Here is a 22,468-nt window from a genome sequence, read left to right on the forward strand (position 1 = left end):
GTCCGCAATTAGTGATTAGCTTTATAGAAGCATGTTGTTTTCTTTTGCGATTAGGTTTGTAGAAGCATGTTGTTTTACCAGGTGCTTTAGAAGATTAGAACTGCTATTTTTTGAGGTGGATAAAGTTCTCACACCTGCAGGGAAAAATAATGTCCTTATTTCCAGGACAGCAAGCTCACATTGCCAGGAACTGTTGGCTATTGTGTGGGCTAATGCTGATTGATTGATTCACTCTTTCATTGCGTCACTGTAAGGTCAGGTGACATAAGATCATAAACGGGAAACTGAGGGAATAGGGTGCATTTGTCTGCTATAGTCTGCAGTTGTCCATTAATATTTTCATGCAAGACAAAAGTAACGAGTAATGACTAACAAGTCCATTTACATCTCAGTAATTGTAACTGCATTATTCAATTTGAAAAAGGTAATTAGTTACATTACTCGTTACCGCAAAAAGTAGTGGAATTACAGTAATGCGTTACTTTGTAGATGATCTGAGAGATGATCTTGCCGACAGACCTGTTTATACAGACTGGAATGGATCCAGAGAATGTGAGAGTGTGATCGGGTAAACTTATACAAACCTACAAAAGTGTAGGTCTTATACAGCATTTCATGATGTCTGATGTGAGAATCATTTCTACTTTGGTGGTTTTCTTGAGGGACATTGATGCACCACACAGAGACAGTGAGAAGCATTCCTTTCCATTATGGTGAAAGGCCAACAGATATCCAAAATCAGGCTTTTAGGCAGAAATGAGAAGTCAGGCATCAATTTAATTGTTGTACCATGTAAATTATTTGAGAATTTGTCATAAGAAGATTTTGAAGCTTTCTTTTTTGGCTTTTAATTGTTGGGTTAAAGTGGATTTTATATTATCATAACTCTGATTTACACATCTAAAACAAATTCAGACAGAGAATTGTTCAAAGTAGTTTTTTCTCTCAGAAATTTTAACACTTCAAACAGTAAAAAAAAATCATACAATGTGGCAGCTTTCTCTGGGCCAACACACAAACGTCTGCAACCACAGGGGTCAGCTGTTCTATCCAGGTTTAATTATGTGAGATGAAACGTTACCTGAGTGTGCTGCTTTTCAGGTTTCTAGTCAGAGAGCTGGAGCACAAAATGCCATTGTTTTCTTCAGATCTTAAGGCTGGGCTCAGTATTACGAACCTCAAACCAGTTTGTGGAAGTTATTCAGCTCAAGTGATACTGAAACATCAGTCATGATGACTTAATATGTTTTTCATTTAGAATTTATATTAGTGAAAGTCTACAGGCCCTGTCACATCTTCTGAGTCTCTTTTCTTTGTCTGCCTGCCTGATAGCATTTCTCTGACATGGCTAACATCTCAGAGAAAAAAAAAAGTCACATTAGTATCTCTGGCCTTTGCATTCATTGTTTCTGACACCGGTCTTTAAACACGGTAAAAGGTCATGTGCGATCAGTCAAAAGGAAGTTTCATTCTCCTGCTGGCTCAAGACCCGTTAGCTGTGACAGGTTTCCGCGATGACAGTATCAGTGTGTTCTCTCCCCGACACTGATCCCTGTATAATATTATAAACCATTCCCTACACCCACCGGACCTGAGATGACTACTCAAGCCACACAGGGTTTAGTGATTCCTATTACAAAATTTGAAAAAACCCCACAAATAATGTTGAGTATTACATTTCTCGAACAACTTTTTCTTTTTTTAAGGATAAAGAACAATGTGAGCTGAAGAAAATGTCAGTTAAACGCTACATATGCATACATTATGACATACACTGTAATTAAAAAATAGAACAATTTTAAACTTGGAGTTTTGGAATCTCAGACGATTGCTGGTAGTGAGTAAATGAGATGCAGTGAAAGTTATAGAGAGCGTTAAATTGAATTAAAGTTAGAAATTTGGTGGTGTCTAGCTCTGACCTTAACCCGTTCCTAACCTTCACAACTGCTCTTACAGTAGATCTGTCCTCTGAACAACTCTCACTCGACAAAATGTCAAAGACACTGTTTGATGTGCATTACTATCAGAGATGTCACAGACACCTGCACCCTTGACCAAGTCATGAACCAACTGAACAAAGACTGTTTACATGTACACTGGATGTACTCAAGCAGATAGAATTATGCCGAGACAGCAAGGAAAAGATAGCCATGCATCTGGAAAACATGTCAACATCAGCATAAACGTGCCGTGCTCATTTTCCATATATCAGGGTTTTTTTTCTTACGTTCAAGGTGAACGGGGAAAAGTATCAAATTATTACGAGACCAAAAGCATTCAAATGCCTTTTCAAATGCAGACTTCATTTGTTTGTTCAAATGCCACGGCTTTCAGGAAAGAAAAAAGCAAAACAAAACAGAGAGTCAATGATTTACACACACCATGCAGACATTGCCTTTAAGTTGTGTTGTGTATGGTCAGAGATGCCAGATGTGTCACTCTTACACAGGATTATTAATACAGTGACTCAATCACCAAGCTGAGTAAACATTCTCATATTTTACCCTTACACAGTGATAACAATCTATTCATGGACCCCTTCATTCCACCTCATGCACATGCCTCAGTTTGTCTACTTACTACCCCCTACAAGTTTTATATACACTCATTTTTAAGGGGCATGCATGTGCAATATCTATCTATCTATCTATCTATCTATCTATCTATCTATCTATCTATATGTGTGTGTGTGTGTGTGTGTGTGTGTGTACGTGTGTACCTGTGTGGATGTGCAAAAGTATATATAACACCTATATATATATATAACATACACATGTATGCATTTACATTTTATAGATAGATAGACAGATACAGCATGAAGAAAACTGCTGTCATGTGGCTTTGTAACCAAAACCATGTTTCCATGACAGGAGGCTTATCAGAACTGTCATCGTGAGATATTCTGCACTTCTTATTTTCACTGAAATTTTACTTTTGCATGCTTGTGACTTCTTCTGTCTGTGTTTTTTCATTGCTCATGGGTTTGAACAGAGCATCGCTTGTTTATCAACCAGTCTGTTCATCAATTTGTTCATTTATTTCTTTTAAATCAGTACATGGTTTACCTTATTTGAAATTTGTTCAGCAAGAACCTTCTTTTGAGCTTGTCAGTTCTTCTCTTCTCTTAGCGACTGAACTCTTTTGGCTGTTACTCATTGAGAACACAGCTTAGGCGAAGTACCAGAGTCAGTTTTTCTACGAAAATGAGAGGACCCATAGTTTCTCTGGGCCATGACATTTGGTCAGCAGAAGGTTGGAGAGTTGGATCGGGGCCATCTGGAAGGGCTTGGTCAGGCGTGGAGCCCTGAGGGCTTTCAGTGAGCAAGGCTTTCTTTGTTTGTGGTGTCTGCTATCCTGAGGTGCCCAGCCAAACACTTTCTGCAACCATCTCCATGCACTTGGCTGTCTGGTCACATTTTGGCAAAGCTGTTTGAAGTTATGACGACAGGCGGCAGTCAGATGAAATATAGTCCAGGTGGTCAGTGTAGATAATAGCAGTAGCATATTGGAACAATGAATAGCAAGCAAATTTGTTCCTAATTCATTGATTTGGTACTCCGTTTCCATTGAGCTCTTCCACACTTTTTGGTTTTATAGACAAGGGTATTTCTAAATTCTTCACGCTTAATACTTTTGGCTGGGTTTTTGCTTGTTGTGTTTCTTCAGATGTTATCATTAGATTTCTCTTTATTTTCTTTCTTCTTTTTTTTTTAGACGTGAGAGTCCTCCCTGTAAAACTGTGCCCAATTTATAAACATTTTAAATCTTCAAAGAGAAAACCTGGTTTTACCCATGGTATGGTTCAGCCATGCTTCCTCAGGTAAGCATTTGCTTACTAAATGCCCTTTTTAGTAATGAGCTCATATTCCGAAATAACAGCATGACACTGACAGTAAAGAATGACTGGAATCAGAGACCTTCATTGCCAGCCCTCCTCACACTTCCCTTGAACCAAATAATTCGCCAGTTACTGTTTATAGAAATTGCAGAGAGACAAGACTGGCCCACTGACTTGCTATAATTTCACCCTCTACTGCAGGACAAATGGACTGGCGTTAAAAAAAAGAAAAAGGTGGAACAGATAGGGTTTTCTATGTAACATTTATGTGTAGTTCAAAATCCATTAAGCATCACTGACTGTGAGTAAACAGTTACTCGATCTGAGTGGACGGTCATAATATTAGGATTGTGCTGTTCCTGTTGTAAATGACGTGATTATTTGAAATTTATATTCCTATTTTATACACATGCCCGATTAGTCGAAGAGATCACAGGATATGATGTCATTTTGAAGATCCATATCGAAATGTAATTGGTAGCTGACAACTAGTCAACCATTACACAACTAGGATCTGACTTTTTCCTCTTAACTTACAGGGATAGGGGATAGTGTTTGGACTCAGAGACCTGATTGGTGATCAGTCGTCTCCAGCGCAGTCATACATATTTGCTGAGTCACTGCCTCTGTTGCCAAGGCAACCGGTGTGGGATGTCTGCCTGTGACAGACACAGGATCCTTAGGGGTTCCCAGTAAGATCTGGTTAATTACATAAGATTTAGTCACGACATTTTGGATTCCACTTTATGTTAGGAAACCATTAGCAAGATGAGTGCAAATTTACTGCTGAATTTCAATAACTGCAGATAAGAGCAATGCCAGTAGCTCATGATTAATCACAGACCACAGTTTATTCCATTACTGAGAAGAACACATGTTTATGCGGCAAAAACAGAGATCAGCGTGTACCATATGCGGCAAAACAGAACTCACAAAAATGTACCATATTTGCCATTTCTAATCTTAAGCATTGTAACATTTTGGTTACAGTACTTATCGTAGGAATTTTTGAGGGGAAAAAAAACCCTGCATTATTTTAATATTTGGCAGTATTCTGAATCCATTTTCCTAGTTGTAAAGTCTAATCATTTTATCTTCATTCATCGGAAGCATATGAATGAACTTTGTGTAGGACACCAGGTACTCGAAATGTTGCCGTGACAAAAGACAGATTCCTTGATAGTTTGACACTTGGTGTAGTTGATTGTTTGTATAGTAAACATCTGTCTGACAGCATTATCGTCTGTTTTAGCAACGCTTCCTAATTCTCATAATCTTGTGTGACACCCCAGGTCTGGTTGTGCCAGGACAAATCTGCCAGCCTTCCCCTCCTCCACCCCCCCCCCCCCCCCACCCCCTGCCCCCAATTTGTGGTGTCACACAACTATAACTACCACTGAAGCCAGTTTGTCTTCGATTCTTCACATTCCTTTAGAGAAGTGACACCCTCCAAAATGGTATTGTTTGATTTGACCAAAAAGGGGATCAAGAGCTAACATGGATTTTTTTTCTTCATTTTTTTTTTTTTTTTTTTTTTCTTTTTACCAGAATTCTCTCATGAGGACTGTCTTAGCACACTCCTCCTTGACATCTTTGGGTGAAGGGCAAGACCAGAGACAAACTCACGTTTCACTCATTCACAGGAAGTACAGGAAGTATGAGGCTTAAAAGGCACCTTGTACATACAGCAATGTGACACTGAGCTCCAGGCAGTATAGACCAGTGGGGCTCTCTCTGTCACCCCCTGGTGGAGGACCCACATTCCCACTGGTTACCTTAAAGTCCTCCTTGACTGTATACTGTATATCAATCTGACATTCTCAACAGTCCTAACTACACCAAGAGATCAGGAACAAATCTAGTGCAGTGTGAGCATGTTAACTGTTAAAACAAGGTGTTTGGAAATCTCAGTGAGAAACTAGAAGAACATTTAACAACATACATAAAAAAAATGTAGGAGTGTATGACATTTCTCTACATGGACAGAATATACATATACATGCTGATAAATATGAAAATACTTGCTGATAAATATGAAAATTACTTATGCACCTTTGATGCCAGATATGCTGTGCATATTTGCTATGAGCATTAACATATGCAAATATATTCAGTTTATGATAGTAGAGGTAATACATATATGCTGCATAGATTTGTTGTTCATGAAAACTGCACACATGTACAATATTTCCAAGCAAACATATTTTCTGTATATTTCCTTTACGTGTGGGGAATATGCAGTGAATGTAGAGCACACTAAAATGGGAACAGTTAGAATTCTTCAAAAGAACACACTGTTGAGCATCTGAGCTGAAACTTCTTTCACGGTAATATCAGGGCAATTTAACTGTGCACGTCAATATCCACAGACATAAAGCATAAAGTTATTAGAGCAGCTACAGTCGGACCATTCCAATGATGACAGCCTTTAGGGGATAACGTGAGATTGTTTCAAACTAAGTCTCTAGCAGATGGTCTTCCTTGGAGTCATTAAACGTCTAATTGACATCCGTTCACTGAATTCCAATTAAGCCCAGGGAATGAGAGAGGCCTAACTGATGTGAATGAGCAATGATAGCAAGAGTGCTGTAGAATAGCAAAAAAATATTTCATGCTTTTATCTCCCATAGACTAGATTATTGTAAAGGTCTCCTAACCGAACTGAAAAGACAATTAATGGTACCACTTTACAATAAGACTACCCTTATAAAGGATTCATAAATGGTTTACAATTAGGTTATTAATTAAGTTGTAAACACTTTATAAATCATTAACAAACAATTATAAACAAGTTAGAACTCAATTTGCATACATCGATGTGGGCTCACTATTTGGCAAGATAAAGTTATTGTTGCACTTTTCATCCATCTATTCTGTTAAATCTCTGAATATTCTCTAAGGTGAAGACAATTCCCTTTGCAACACTACAAACCAGGAAGTAATAGTAACACGGTAGGAGGGAAGTTCATCATTCACACAGACAATTACATTTACGGTACACAGATTACATTACAACTATCACAAGAATTGATAGCATAACACAAAGACTACATGATGAACAATACACATACACTTCTACCAGTCACAACAGGAAACATAAACTGAACAATAGCGAACTGGGCTTAAACAACAGTCCATCCAATAAATATCTGATGAAGCTGACAGGTATAAATGCTGGCTGATGGAGAAGACAAAGTAAGCTAAGTAACCAATTAGATTGGAGGCTTAACAGTACAGATAAATGTGGGGCCACTATTTGGCAAGCAGCAGGTCACTGTCGCGCTTTTTATCTAACGGTTTATAATAGCTTATTAATGATTTATGAAGTGTTCACAACCTAATTAATAATCTAATTATAAACCATTCACAAACCCTTTATAATGGTAATCTCTTTTAATCTTTTATACTCATTATTTTAATAAAGCTATTTTTCTACATTTAGCTGTCCTGGCTAAATATCTATCTGTTTCCTTTTGTTTATAATTAGTCTCGCTGTTTCTACCTCTATCTTTTAATATAACTGTATTTGTTTTACTTTTGCACCTGATGTGAAGCACTTTGAATGGCACTGGATTTGAATTGTGCTATATAAATGTTTGCATTTGCCTTTAAAACTGAGATCCCACTATTCACCACACATCATAGCCATTATTTTCAACAGCTTGAACAACGAATACTTTTTAAAATCTATTCTCCTTTTTTTTAGAATCACCATTGTAAGTCAAAAGAAACCAATCTGCCTTTGCACATTCATTGGTTGGTTGTTAAAACCTACCTCACTTTTGACCTGATATGTTTTTCTTTTAAAAAGTTCTGGTAGATCATTTCTTTTAGACTAGAAGAAAAGGCTTTTTAATACATACATATGGGTGTTCATAAATCACACAGACAAATGAAAGATATTTCATTAATAGATAAACACTGTGTGTTTCTTCCTTCACAAATTCTACTGGAAAGAGCACTCTGTCTTAATCAAACTTCCAGAGTATCACACTCTCCCCAGACTAAACCTTTTCTCTTCAAACATCCTGCTGAGAATTACATCAAGATCACCGATGGCACATCAAAATGAGAAGCTGCCCTGGTCTGTTGTTCCACTCTTATTATAGATGTTATTTTATGGTTACCTGTTGAATTATATTGGCTAATGGTCTGTTGAGGATTGATCATATCTGTAGTTATAGCTCAGATTCTTCTAGAACATCATTACAGATGAAAGGCAGGAATCACTGGGAAAATTATATTTGTTTCATTTAGTTTATGATACAAATTCCTGTGAGATTAGACTGAGGTGACCCAGCTGTTGAACTCTGTCACTGAGTAAAAGGTCAACAGTAGTCATATTCATCCATGATGCTGGTAATTTTCAGTTGGTGAAACCTTCTGGTCATTTCTTTTTTATCTTAAAAGACAATGAGATCAGGAGAGAACTACTCTTATTTGAACTTTGCAGATTCTTGGTCAAACTGGCGTACATCAGAGTTTAAGCTGAATTTTAGGATCTTTCCAATTGCCAGTTGTTGTGTCTGGGAACTCTAGTGCGTAGTGTAGGTACCAAAATAACATTTCTATGCTTGTTGGAACCTTTTGCTTGCTCTCTCACATTCATTTCCTCTCCATCGCTCCTTCATACATGCCAGCTGATTTGTATGGTATGTTTCAACTGATGCGATAAACGCAATTTTTGACTGAACAGGAAAGTGAAAGCACTGACTCTCTCTCTCTTTCTCTCTTTCTCTCTTTCACACGCATGCCCATGCTAACACACACACACACGCGCGCACACACATACACACACTCACACACACACAGTTTACAGACAAGCCCTTTTTTCTTCTCAGAGGGATGCGGTGTCATGACCGCCCCCTAATGGCATCTCATTGTAACTGCATGTGGTGCAAGGTCACAGCAGGCAACAGGGGTTTAACACTGTCGTCACTTGTTCCATAACCACGCAACTGCTCAGGACACGAGGTTCAAAAGGAATCCCCCCCATTTATAATTAGCACTGCTTAAGTAACCTTTCTTTAACACTAGGAAGCATCACCCGTACTCACCAGTACTTTACTGCACAGTAAATATACAGTAAAATACTGTTACTTTGATAGAGGCCTACTCTGTGTATTCAGTCACACATAACGACATATACACACATGAATGAGTAAATTTACCATTACAATTACCACTAAGCGAATGGATTACAGGGAAAGTTCAGCAAACTCAGTTTAAAAAAAAAAGCTCCCAGTAAAGGACAGCTCATAATTACACAAACAAACAAGAATAAAAAATAATAAAGAAAGCATTTGAAGATGACAAGCACACAAGACAGAGGATGAGACCCGCTTTGAGTGGTGTGTCCTTCCTGTATCCGGGTTTCTACCCTTCAGACCTTATGGATCCCACCCTGTCCCTCCCTCTTTTTACTGAGCATGGATTAGTCCAGATGCTCCACACTCACTGGCACACTGACAAACACTGACCTCAGCCTGCTGTCCTTCAGCCCATAGGACATTAAAGAGTCTCTCTCTCTCTCTCTCTCTCTGTCTGTTTCCCTTTCTCTCTGTCTCTCTCTCTCCCTATCTCATACACACACATGCATATTGACATTCATATACACATAAACTCAGTCTCTCTCTCTTTCTCCCACACACACACACACACACACACACATATACATACACACACGCATATGCACACACACAAACACTCACATACTCATAGTGTTTTGTAGGGACAGGATTTATATGTACACTTACAACACTAGTAGAGTGATAATAGTCACTGTAGTTATAAATATTGCTTACAGAGTCTAACGTTAATGACTGCATTCATTCAACATGCTAACTGGTGCTAACTGGCTTTTTTACAATGTCTGAACTGGGACAACCGCAAAGTACTTGGCTGGGTCTAAACTGTGAACTGTTTCTATCTTGCAAGAAAGCTTTCATGGATACTGCACTGGTGAAGGTTTTCTTTTTTTTCTTTTTTTTTCTTTTAAGTACATCCCTCATGCTCCAGTGTATAATCAAAGCTGTTTGCGGCTGAGGAAAACTGTAGGTAATGGTTAGGAAAGGTGAATCACAGAATATAGCAGTAAGTTAAGACCAGAGAAAAAAGAAAAGATGAAAATAAGAAACCAGAGCACAAGTCAACAACTTAACAAGGCACAGCGCAACTATTTGATTTGTCAACGTGGCTACGGACTGCAAAACAGCTGTTTTGACAGTATGAAAAATTTGTAAGAAAATAAGACATAAGAGTCCAGTCCACACAGAAGAATACTGCCAAAACTATGCAGCTATAGAATGTGTCATTTTCGTTTCTGTCATAGTTGATGGATACTCGTAGCATGAAAATAGCGTGGCCCTTTTCACATTTGCCACAGGAACTTAATGAATAAATGGGCAGTAATTAGACAAATGGATGGTCATTTTCTTCTTCATCATCATCATCATCATCACAAATAACAGCGTAATGATAACCAGTCATGATAAGTGTGCTAACTACTACTCTAAAAACTAAAAAATCAATATACTCACAATTTTTAGTAATTTGTTCTTTTCATAAACCCTGCTGAGTGAATCCCTGTATACACACCTACAACAGGTGGAGTAATATGTGAATTTTAGAGATATATTTCCCCTTTTACTGGACTGCTTTTCTTTCATGGGATAAATTTAATTTGGCCTGTACTCTTGTTTTTAATGTAATAATGTCTTTACTGACGAAGGTCTTGTGGAGCAAGCCTTCTCGCTCTCGCTCGCTGTCTCTCTCTTTCTCTCTCTCTCTTTCATCATCATCATCATCATCATCATCATCACACACACACACACACACAAAACACCTTTGTGAGCAGCACACAGGCCATCAGTGGAGAAGGCCATACCTGTAGGCATACCTGGAATGCATGTCTCTTCCATCATGCAAAAATGGCCATATATCTACAGATTGGCACATACAGTGTACATCCCGTTATGTTTAGCTCCACATTATTTTGTTCCTCAGTTAATCAAATCCTCTTGTTCTGCTTCTATTCTGGTTGACTTTCGGCTTTTGGAAGCAAAAAAAATCCAATATTCTTTTCTGAACCATTGATTAGCTCCCACTACCGCCAACTCTCCCCAAGTTTAGCTGACCCCCGACCGTTACACTTTGACCTGACATGAATGAATTGAATTTGCACATTTTAAACATCTTTTTTCGTATATTTTCTGACAGGCGCCTTATCATATGCTGTTCAAAATTTAAAACAAATGTTCAGATTGCCTATTAGTTATGGTAAAATGGCCAACTATTTACACACTGTGTGTTCCACCCCTTGTCAACAGAGAAGTTTGGATCTTTTTACTGACTCGGATCTTTGAATCTCGTTCAGTAAAATGAACGAATCTTTTTTCAATTTCATTCATTGGAACTAATGTGGTGATGTAGCTGTCATCTGAGTGATGACAGAAAGACGGTTCTCAAACACTAAGAGCAACATGGTTTGCTTCACTTGGTAAAGTATAATACACAAGTTCACTTTTGTTAAGCTCTTAAGCAACCTTTTGGGCCACAGCCTCTTGAGTTATTCAGCTGGAATGACTGATTACTTAATTAGCCCGTACAAGAGCGTTGCGCTTATCGATAAAAAAACAAACAAACATTATTCTATGATAGGTATTCGCTTTAGCCCATGTGGTCATTGAAGACCCGTAGTGTATGAACTCGTTCCGACGGAAAAGGCAAATTAAACATCCACTCAATAGCTACGTTGCACACAGTTAAGTAAATATACTCTGGTTAACTAGCTAACGTTACATAGCTCTCCTCACCAGTAATAATAGCATTGGTCATGCTACTGCTGTAACCACATGAGTAATGAATGAAAGACCCGAACGAATCAGTTATTCCTACACTAAGCCTGGGCAGCGGTTACGTAACAAGTGAACGGAAGACGCAGACCTGAAAGACTCGTTCGTGAACGAAGCTGAGCCTGAGTGGCGCGCATGCGCGGCCTATGGAAGAAATGAACAAATCACTCACTTAGACGAGTCATACAGAGGATTAGTTCAAAATGAAGGAGTCGTTCACGAACGATACATCATTCATTTGAATCACTACCACCTTCCCTTGCTAATCTCAAAGACGACATTTCAGCAACCTTTCCCTCAAGCATTTCCTCCAGTAATGTTCTAATTCTGAAATGGACCACAGCCTTGAAGTCATATCGGTCTTTGAGAAGGTATGAAACATAATCCAAAGATAATTACTGTCTGTCAAGCTTTTGTCTAGAGCGATTTGACAAACACCAGACTTTTTCTTTTTTTTTTTTGATGTGAATGAATCCCCCTCCAAGGCACTTTGAGATCCAGACCGTTTGATCAAGACAGGCGTCAAACAATACATGTACCAAAGGAAATGTGATCAGTTTCACATAATTTCTATAACTCTGTCAAAATAAAACGTTCAAGACCGTTATGGGACATATTGCCTCGTCTCACGGACAGCATTACATGTTGTTTAAGGAACCAGCATAAATGGGAAACGACAGGCCTTTAAAAAAAAATCATAATCTTCCACACTGCACTATATGCTCTATGGTGTAGCCAGAGGAACTTGTTGACCCCTTTGAACCCAAGACGTGCACAGAGTATATTATGCTTGACCGCAAACGACTGGACCACGGCCGATCGATCCAAGGAGTCAGCTCTCGTCTGTACGAACCCTCTGACGCGCTGTTTTTTCTGCACTCGATGACGCAAACGCTCATGTTTGATTGTGTTTTCATGTTAATGGACCGCATATTCAGCGCAAGCATTCTTCACATTTCGAACAGTAGCTATTACACATTGCAAATAGCATTTAATGGCCTGAATCAGGTGGAAGGTCGGTTACAAAAAGACCTGCACTTAAAGACGGAAACCTCATGGAGTCAGAGGTGACAATGCCGGAGTTGTCACGCATGTCACAATTACGCAAGGCATTTCACGCTGGATACACTCGGTAGAATTTTGCCCACATGTTTTCTGTGGAAGTTTCATTGTGATGCTTTCAAAAAGCCCATCGTTAACAGTGCATGAAGGAACATTTGTTTCTACCCGTTTCTGAACAGTGCTTTCGAAACCTGCGGCAATTAAAATAAATGAAAAAGGGTACCTCATTGATATACTGGCTAATGCACTGCTGTGGACTGGATATGTAGTAAAATGATTTATTTAGGAATTTTAGACATTGACAGTTTATTGTTCTTCTTTAAGGCTATGCCAGCAGTTTGATTTAAATAAAGAAAAAAAACCTCCAAGTTTCATTGTCACCACTCACCTCCAAGAGTAAGGGAGCTTGAAATGATTCAATTATCTCTGTTTACCCAAAAGCTGAATTTTCTCCACACCAGAGGGGCGAGACAGGCTGTCTCTGATCTCTTGAGTAGATGTCCTTCTCTCTCTCTCTCTCCCCTGTTTTACTCTGAGAAGCTGCTGTGCTGATTTATTTTGATCTAATAAGAAGTCAATACCCCAAATATGAACATAAATTTGTCAGTGCTAACATTAGTGGGTGAGCATATCTTGACCATCAGGGCCGACTGGATGCATTTCTGCTCGCTCTCTCTCTCTCTCTCTCTCTCTCTCTCTTTCTCTCTCTCCCCCCCTCTCTCTTTCTCTGCCCCCCCCCCCCTTCTCTGTCATTTGTCTCTCTCATTCTTTCTCTCTTTGTCCCTGAACGACCTAGCCTGTGAAATACACACACACACACATACACACAACGTAAATCACAGACAAATACATACCTGAAACAAATAGAGAACTTATCACACATGCACATGTATACACATGCACATTAGATCACAGACAAATGCAGGAACACAGAACCCATCACACATATAGTGTATAGGTATAGGTCCTTCTCTCTACTATACCCACTAACACACACACACACACACACACACACAAAGATACATACATACACACTAATAGAAGGAAGTGGCATGGGATGATAGCTGTGTTGTATTACAGTAATATTACTGTAATGCTGATTCCTGGGTTCAGGGAGCCCTGGGCTGGTGACAGGGGTATGGGAGGAACAGCAGGGGCTTAGGAGCTTGCCCCAGCATGCCTTTTACGCAGCAAATATACCCACAGTGATGTCAGCTTCCCCACCAGGCTATTTCTGGATCCCATCTGTTCAATGTCATTTATCAAACACCTCTCAGGTCCACCAGGCTCCTCTGCACACTAGACACACTGTGCATCACACCAGCCCCTCAAAGGCACGGATGGACTGTGTTTGTGTTTGGGTGTGAAATAGACGTGGAGAGGGAGAAGCTGTGTATGTGTCTGTGTGTGTTTGTGTCTGTGTGTGTGGGTGGGGGTTGGTCCGACGGTAATCTTGAACTGGGTAGAATTGGGAAGTGCAGTCTGAGTGTGTACTGTTACGTCGGCTTCCAGGAATAGCTACTGTGTGTGCGATTGTGTGTGTGTGTGTGTGTGTGTGTGTGCGTGATAACATGGGTAACGTCTCTATGCTAATGTAGGAACGCTGCTGCAGCACAGGAGAGACTTGACCTTGACGCCTTGTATGATGAGTCATCCTTGTTGCCAGGGCAACCGCCGATGGAGATTCAGGCAGCTCATATGGAAGTGTTTGACTTCAAAACAACATTGACAGGGAGAGGTGTCGAAAATATCACAAAAATGTTCAGCCATAATGGCTGTGAATTGCTGTCATTTATCATAATTATGTATTCAATGTACGGAAATAAAAAATCATAACTTTATAAGCATTACATCATCATTTCTCTCTCCCTCTCTCTCTTTTTTACACACATGCAAATACAGTATACAATACACTATATTTCCAACATCAACATTCAAGCTAAAAGATTCTCTGTGACATCAGTATGTGATTAGCAATAATTAGTAAGTGATGACATTTATGGCAAGTATCTTATTTCTGATGGTCTTACATGTAACTGACATGTGTTTAACCATTAATAAACAATCCGAACATGGACTAATAACTTTATCACATTTTACTCAAATGTCTCTCAATTAAGTCTAAGCTAGTTATCCTTATCCAAAATCATCTATTGCTGTAGTCCTCATTAAGACATGTAGTGATTTAATTTAATCACCATCTGCAAAGCTTTCACTAGTCTTCAGTTTTCTCCACCCATTGTACAAGTACACATGTCTGTATTTGCATGATTTGCATGAGAAGAAAAGAGAATATTTCAACCCTAAAAAAAAAAAAAAAAAGATTGTTTGAGTTGTTCTGCCACCTACTGGTTCTTGCTGATAACTCTAAGATTAAGAAAAGTCAGTGATGCTTGACTGAAAAGACTACGATGTCACAGCCACAAAATCCCAAACACAGCTTCAGTCATAGTACTAGATTAATATAGGATCTCTGAGATTTGCTTAGAAGCAAATGGTACGAATACACACGGCACCTCATTCTCAAAGTAACACAAAAAACAGAAGAAAGAAGGGGGAAAAAATAGTGTGCATTGTGTTCCAATGCAATGCCCTTTCATATGGGTGTCGTTCATGTCAGAAGACACTCATGTCAAATTCAGCCATCAAAAATTTTACATGTGATAGAGCGTGAAAAATTAAAACAAACAAGTTGGATTACATCTCTGTTGACTTTTGCAATCAATATCTGATGATCTTTTTAGAAAGGTGTGGAAATTCTTTCTTGCCCAATAATCGGATACGTTTACAGGACTTCAGAGAACAGCATTTAGCTCCTGTTGCGTTAACTCATTTCAGCTTTGATAAACTCTTCTGATTTCGCAAAATTGTCTCAGGGCAGGATAATGAAAGACATGCAAGGGAACTGTCACTCGTTAGACTGACAAACAAAAAGTTGTTTTCTTTCACTTGTGAAACATTGCAAGAAAAAAATCATACTGTTAAAACAACAACAAATTCAGAGAAAGACACGGAAGAAACTCTTACCTTTACAGGACATGTTTACTCATTATGAAAATGGGTTAAACATTCTACAAAAAGATACAGATTTATGCTTTGAAAGTGTAGCTGAAGTGCAATTCATATTTTTAAAAAACACATGTTACAAGTATAACAACAGTTTAGGTGAATCATGTCTGCCTTACAGACTTATTAATCTCTGTCTGTTTCTCACTCTGTCACATGCAGTATTAAGACTGGGCTTCCTGCTCTTTCGCTTTCAGCTCCTGATTGTACCTAAATGAGCCAAAAAAAGAAGAAGAGGGTCAGGGTTACGCATAAATTCAACACTGTGTGTGTGTGTGTGTGTGTGTATGTGTGTGTTTTTAACGTTTTCCTCGTAAAGCCAAATTCTATGAATGACACAAACAGTACTTTACCCTTGAGGTCACCTCATATATTTCCCAATTACAGTCATAGGGGAGCCACAGAAATGCCACATGCACAAATATAACTGACTGATAACATCTACAAAGTCATGAAGCCTGTCAATGTTTGAATACAGTGTAATATAGATAAGACTGAGGAAAAATATCTATTGAATATATTGAAGAAAAATATAGTCCTAAAGGCCTCAAAAGACACTAGTATGAACCTGAACACCCCCCGTGATAATGCATTCATGACAGTAAGTCAACACTAGTTTAACAGCACTAGATCAAAGAAAGTCTTTCCCATCCTTTACCTAAGCATGAAATTTTCCTCTGAAACCTTTAATGTCCACTAAAACTATTCTGTTATTCTTTTAATGTAGGTACTAAGATTAAATGTACCTGTAATAACTAATTGATAATAATATAAAATAGTAATAACTGATGTGTGCTGTGCTTCTGTTGTCTGACAAAAAGATCATTTGGTTATTTTTGCTTTATTATTAATCTGAGGTTGTCACTCTTGTTCTGACTGTGTTTTAACAGGGTGGGGCTGGGTGTACGTCAATATGGTGAACGGTGCTGGTGTACAGTATGGTGGATGCTGGTGAACAGCATCCCATGCTTCAGTACACAGTTCATTAACTCTGTACAGTACAGACAGAGATAAAAGGCCTGAGAGGACACGCTTGTCTAAAACCAAAACACTGATAATAAATTAAACACGGGCTTGACCTACCTGCTCTCCAATAGGCTGAAAGCGTGTTTGTGTGTGTGTGTGTGTGTGTGTGTGTGTGTGTGTGTGTGTTTTGTGACAGTAAAAGAGTAAAAGGAAGTTTTTTGTTTTTGTTTTGTTTTTTTTTACACTACACTCTGTACATTTCTAATAGAATAAAAATGAGACTACACTTTTATTTCACTCACCTCCAGATCCTAAAGAGCTGGAAACTACCACAGGCTCCAAGGAAAAAATTGACAGCAAACAGATTCCAATTCCTGGGAATGATCACCAGGCAATATCTGGACCAAATGAATCCTGGAACACAGTCATGAAATATTTTATGAGAGCCAATGACTTTGCACACACCACATGTTTTTGGCTTAGCCTTAACTGAGGTTAGAATAGGCCAACAAAAGCTACACAATTCCTTCTATCTCTGCAGTCTTAGCTCAGGATTATCTTAGAACTTCTTTGGAGCATGGAATGATTCAAATTCAAGGGACCAAGCTTCGATATCCACTGAAGTGTCTAGGTCATGTGAGTCCAGATATATTTAAACACACACTGAGTCCTGAAACAATGCACAGTCTTTTGCATGCATTGTGCATCTGCAGCAGTTAGAAACAACACAAAACAAAACCTATTTTATTTTGTACCTGTAGCTGTTAGTACACAAGACTGAGAGACACTCAGTTTTTCTGCCGGTCGGGTTATGTCAGAAAATCCAGCAATGACCAGACCCTAAAGGTGAGAATGGAGAGAGAGAGAGAGAGAGAGAGAGAGAGAGAGAGAGAGTGCACGTGTGCGTGTACTGAACAGTGCAACATTGCACTTAAAAAACAGGCTTTGCAAGCAAGCTTTCACCAGGATAACTCCAAATCAATCAGATACCACAGGAATGTAGATTTGCAACAGGCTGAGACAAAGCAAGTGCAGTAACAATAGATGATTACGTCTCAGCAAAGATGTGCTATATGAACAATGTGAAATGAAAGTGACAAAGGGGTCCTCCTGTCTCTCACCCATTTGACGATGGGAGCCCAGAAGAAAACCGTTTTGGGTCCTGCAGCACAAAGAACCGTACAGATACATTTGAAAACTCTCTCTGAAAATATATCCTGAGAAGTAAGATGATGAGAAAGAAAAAAATAGACAAATAACAAATGAAAGTCTCCCTACGGAGAGTTAAACCGTGTTTTGAAAACATTTTGCGAGGACTCTATCAGGAGAATGTTTCCAAAAACAACCTCGTCATATGATGGCTGCAGAGTAAACTTTGGCCGAATTTTCCACTGACAGTGCCTTAACTTTCAGCTGCTCATATCAAATCTTTAAATTCATATAACTGATCTAAAATGTTATGGCTATGTACAAAATTAAACAAAATTAACTGGACTTCTTGGTTGAAACGGTGCATTAAGGTTTTACAGGAAAACTTAACAAACCCATAACAAAAGAAAACTAAATTTTGCAAGGTATTCAAGTCGGTAGTAAAAGGTAAACAGCGGCACCGGACAGCTGCCTTTTTTTACCTGCTGGATGATTGTAGAATGGCCGTAATTTCGGTGGTAACATAAATTCGATCCTATCCAGAATTCTGTGATATTTGGCTCTCAAGCCAACTGAATAATATCTGGAGGTACGCATTCGGAAAAATATTCTGGGCCCCAACATATTACTAAATTGTACGGTACCCGACGACTGTGACAAAAATGTAAGGCTATCATAGATTTGCCCTTGTCACGCCACGTTAAGTTAGATATTAACCACCCTCCAGAATGACCTATCAAAACTGTAACGCCCACAAAAGGACTTCTTGTATAATTTTTGGAAAGATCCATGACATAAATTCTAATGTCCCCTTGTGTTCCACCCTCTTCTGTTATTAGCTAACTAGCTGGTTAAAGCCACTCACAAAAAAAAAACAGAAAGAAAAAGACTCTTCACAAAGTAACTGAAGGGAATTTTGGGTCTCTGTTAAAATTATTCCTTCATTTTGACTTAGATACTCTCTAGTCATTCTACTAACGATCGCACAGTAACAACAACCGCTTTAATTCTCAACAGTTTCAGGCAGAAACTGACGAAACTTCATATATTGCTTCACATTACAAGCTGCTTATCGCTGTGTATTGTAAAATGAAGGCAGGGGGCTGGTGCAATCATTTACGTGGGACTCAGTTTGAAAGAATATCCTCTTCAAAACAAGTTTTCTCCGCCAGGTGTCTCTTTTGGACCAATATGCCGCCGGTAGTTTACGACATCAGTCATATGATTTGTTAGCGCTGTCGCGTCTCACGCATTAGTGAGGTTTTTACAAATACGGAAGTCAAAAGTCTCACAGCGTCACAGTGAAGGGGTAAGCTAATGAATTTGACATGACGATATGAAACCTTGTAAGTACAAGATTAATTTATAGTTAACGTTATTTACCACTGTGCTCAATATGTCTAAGATGTGGAATAGCCTTTCTAAAGCTACAGTAGTCCTTTGGCTTGCGTTCCATCCTCGCAGAGTGTATCTGTGTAAACAGCCATTACCGTTTATACAATGTCGCTCCGACTTTCCGTTTTTATAAATGTGTGGCGTTTTTGCTGAAAAAAAGAGGCTGAAATATTGTTACGACGGGAAAATACAAATAAAGAATTTTTCGTTTCGTATATTTTACATAATAAGATATATAGGCCTATTTTAGATGTAGGATAGAAGGCCACTGAAGAGCGTTCTAGGTCATACTTATTTTTAAACGCCATGTCGGTCTGGTGTTCTCATTGTGCGTAAACTGCGGTTGTGATCAGTTCTTGTTTTTCATTCGTTAACCGCAAGTTTTGCCTGTTAATGATGTCAGACTCTTCTGTAGTATTCTGCTTAATTTAGTCGGTGCCTCAAGGGTATGGAGATTGCACAACACCTTGTTTTCATCTAAACCACTTTCTTTAAGTTCAGATGTTTCTTTGGCAGGTATACTACTAACCTTTCCTTGGAAAGTTTTTCGTGTTTCCCAGGTGTTACTTTCATCACGTGACCACTCCATTCGAACTGCCAGGTACTTTTCAGTACGGCGTGGCCTTTTGTTTATGGTTATCAAACATTGCTGATCCATGGATTCTCTACCAAGGAAATCGATCACTGTCAGTTCATATTAAGTATAAAGTACAGCTTTACTGGGCTATGTAATAACGTGTTCAAATATTTTAGGACAAAGTCCTCAAGCTATGTATATCTATACAAAAAAAAATCTGATGAGAAAGATGAGATTTTAGAATGGCCAAGATAAGATTTCCCATGTCTCAGCAGACAGGAATTTCAGTCTGTTTGTCTGAATTCCCCAAGTAAACCCGAAACTGACCAGGCCTTTAAACTTCCTGTGATGTAAATCAGTTTGTGCCAGATGGCTTCCCTTGACTCAGTTCATCAAGGAATGCAACTGTTTAATGCATGTTGCCTAAGACACAGTTGTAAAGATGTGAGAATTTGTTGAGATTCAAAACACAATAAAATGAAACAACTGCTTCTCTTTGTTGTCCTCTTAATCTATTCAGAAAGATAGCGTGTCATGTAATGAACTACTAAACTACTCTGAAAAATAATGATATGGTGGACACTGTGAAACCAGGGAGTGTCAAGTCCATCCTTTCTTTGCTGCCTTGAAATCTTGAAGCTTTTTTTTTAGTTTGTTTGTTTTAATCTCCCGCAATGACAATGATCGTGTTTTATGTTCATGTTCATGTTTAACCAACTCCTTTTTCCAGAGTTCAAATGCCAAACTATGTTTTATGTTGTTGTTGTGTTTGACAGACAACCGTGTAAGAACCCGGAAAGCAGGAACACTGACGTGCATAGTGAGAGACGCTCTTAGCTGTCCACTTCTCACATCAGTTTGGTTACAAGGGCAGTTGTCTATTGAATGGGATCACTTAAAGTCTGACTGCGAGCCAAACCGTTAATTAATGGCTATTATGTTCATCAATGTAGCACCACCACTACTACTACTACTACTGCTACTACTACTACTGCTGCTGCTGATGATATAAGTAATCATAGCCATAAGAATAAAAATAATAATAATCAAAACCTTATTAGATACTGTATCTTCATTTGATACACTTAAAAAAAATTCTTTGTGTAATAGCCCCTGAAAAGTGATTAGTAATACAGGGCTTCTCTAGTTTACCTTATTAGTCTGTACAGGAACACAGGGACACACAGGGGAAATTCATTTCCTTGGTACATGGGTGTGTTATGGTAAATTGTTCCTTGTAATAAAGTTCCTGACATATTTACTCTGTTACGTGTTTTCACACGGATATTTGTCAGCCTTTTCTGTATGGAGTTTACATCCTGGAAACCAGTAAGCTCTTCCGACTTGTCTGGCCTGACAGAACAAAACCAGCTTTGCACTCAATTTAAAACCGAAGAAAAGGAAGTGAAAGATGCTAGTAAGAATGGATTGAGAGATGAAAAATGTCACAGAAAAGCCTTCATGAGCTGTTCTCATAGCATGGGGCTTTAGTGAGATTTCAAGTACATTGTTGATGGTAAATTTAAGGGGGGGTTTTCTTTGTTTTGCTTGAGAGTGTTGATGTTGATGACAGAGTTAATGTGTTTGCTGTAAACTCATTTAAGGTACCAAAACTATGGTCGAGGCTATAATTAGCTTGTTTGTCAGAGGGATGAAATTCCCTAATATTACACGATGCTGTTTACTTCTGCTCCCATGACAAAACATGAAAACAGTATCATCAACATCATGCACCCTGTGGAGCACCCTATGCTAACTAGAAGCACTGTATGTCCCTTTTTAAACCCTTTGACATGGAAAAACTTTGGAATTATTTGTTATCATATCCAATGTTGTTAATGGTGCCTTAAGTGCATTTTGGGTCCTTAAGAAAAATGTGCATTTTTTATATAAAATATACAAAAGCTAAAAATCCAAGCACTTGCTCTTAAACATCTGCGGTGCTGGTAAGCTCTCTCATTGCTTTTCAGTCTGTCCATTGTTTATCAGGTGACAGATTCACAAGTCTTAAACTTCATTACGACTCAGTGTGTCATTATAGCCTTCGGCAGATGCAGTGTTAGTAACACCACTGAAAATCAGTTAAGGAGCTTTTCTGGTGCAAAAATGCAATGTTTAACATTAACGTAAGATCCTACATGTAGAGCGAGATTGTGAGTGAGTTTATCCATTCCATACCAAATGGGTAACACCGAACTTTCCATGCAGCGATTTGTGGAAATATTCAGCACTTTTATTTTCACTTCTGACTGTTATCCAGTGAGCAAAAGGAATGATCCCCCAAAACAGAGGCCAGAAAGTTTAAGTTCAAGTTTATTTAAAGCCCAATATCACTGTTTATAGTCTCAATGGGCTTTACATGCAGGATCACAACAACCAGAGCAGGGCGGCACCCCCTGACTTAATCCTCATAGCGGGCAAGAAAAAAAAAAACAAAAAACCCAGATGCTAGGGAAAAATAGACGAAATCTTGAGAGGGACCACAGAGAGAGGAGACCTCTTCTTGGCCAGCCAGGTGTGAAATAGGTGCCGACCCAGTGGGCAAAGTGCAGACAACACAGC

At 38.8% G+C, this 22,468-nt stretch overlaps 1 protein-coding gene across 1 annotated transcript; it reads right to left on the reverse strand.

Annotated features, from left to right (window-relative positions):
• Positions 1 to 15,776: 15,776 nt before the first annotated feature.
• On the reverse strand, positions 15,777 to 18,631 carry mpc2a (mitochondrial pyruvate carrier 2a). The gene is made up of 5 exons (XM_030780523.1): positions 18,417 to 18,631; positions 17,907 to 17,947; positions 17,541 to 17,625; positions 17,088 to 17,199; positions 15,777 to 16,029 (listed from the first exon to the last, which is right to left on the reverse strand). The coding sequence occupies exons 1-5, from the start codon at positions 18,556 to 18,558 to the stop codon at positions 15,984 to 15,986; spliced, it is 426 nt and encodes a 141-aa protein (XP_030636383.1). The 5' UTR covers positions 18,559 to 18,631; the 3' UTR covers positions 15,777 to 15,983.
• Between the last annotated feature and the right edge of the window lie 3,837 nt (positions 18,632 to 22,468).

Source organism: Chanos chanos, chromosome 7 (genome assembly GCF_902362185.1).
Source record: "Chanos chanos chromosome 7, fChaCha1.1, whole genome shotgun sequence".
Taxonomy (NCBI): Eukaryota; Metazoa; Chordata; class Actinopteri; order Gonorynchiformes; family Chanidae; genus Chanos; species Chanos chanos.

Excerpts from the sequence above, each read along its gene's own strand:
- mpc2a (XM_030780523.1), bottom strand. The coding sequence starts at position 18,558 with ATGTTGGGGCCCAGAATATTTTTCCGAATGCGTACCTCCAGATATTAT. Across the intron at positions 17,948-18,416 it reads ATTCTACAATCATCCAGCAG|GACCCAAAACGGTTTTCTTC; the intron begins GTAAAAAAAGGC and ends TTTGTGCTGCAG. Across the intron at positions 16,030-17,087 it reads CAGCTCTTTAGGATCTGGAG|GTACAATCAGGAGCTGAAAG; the intron begins GTGAGTGAAATA and ends TGGCTCATTTAG.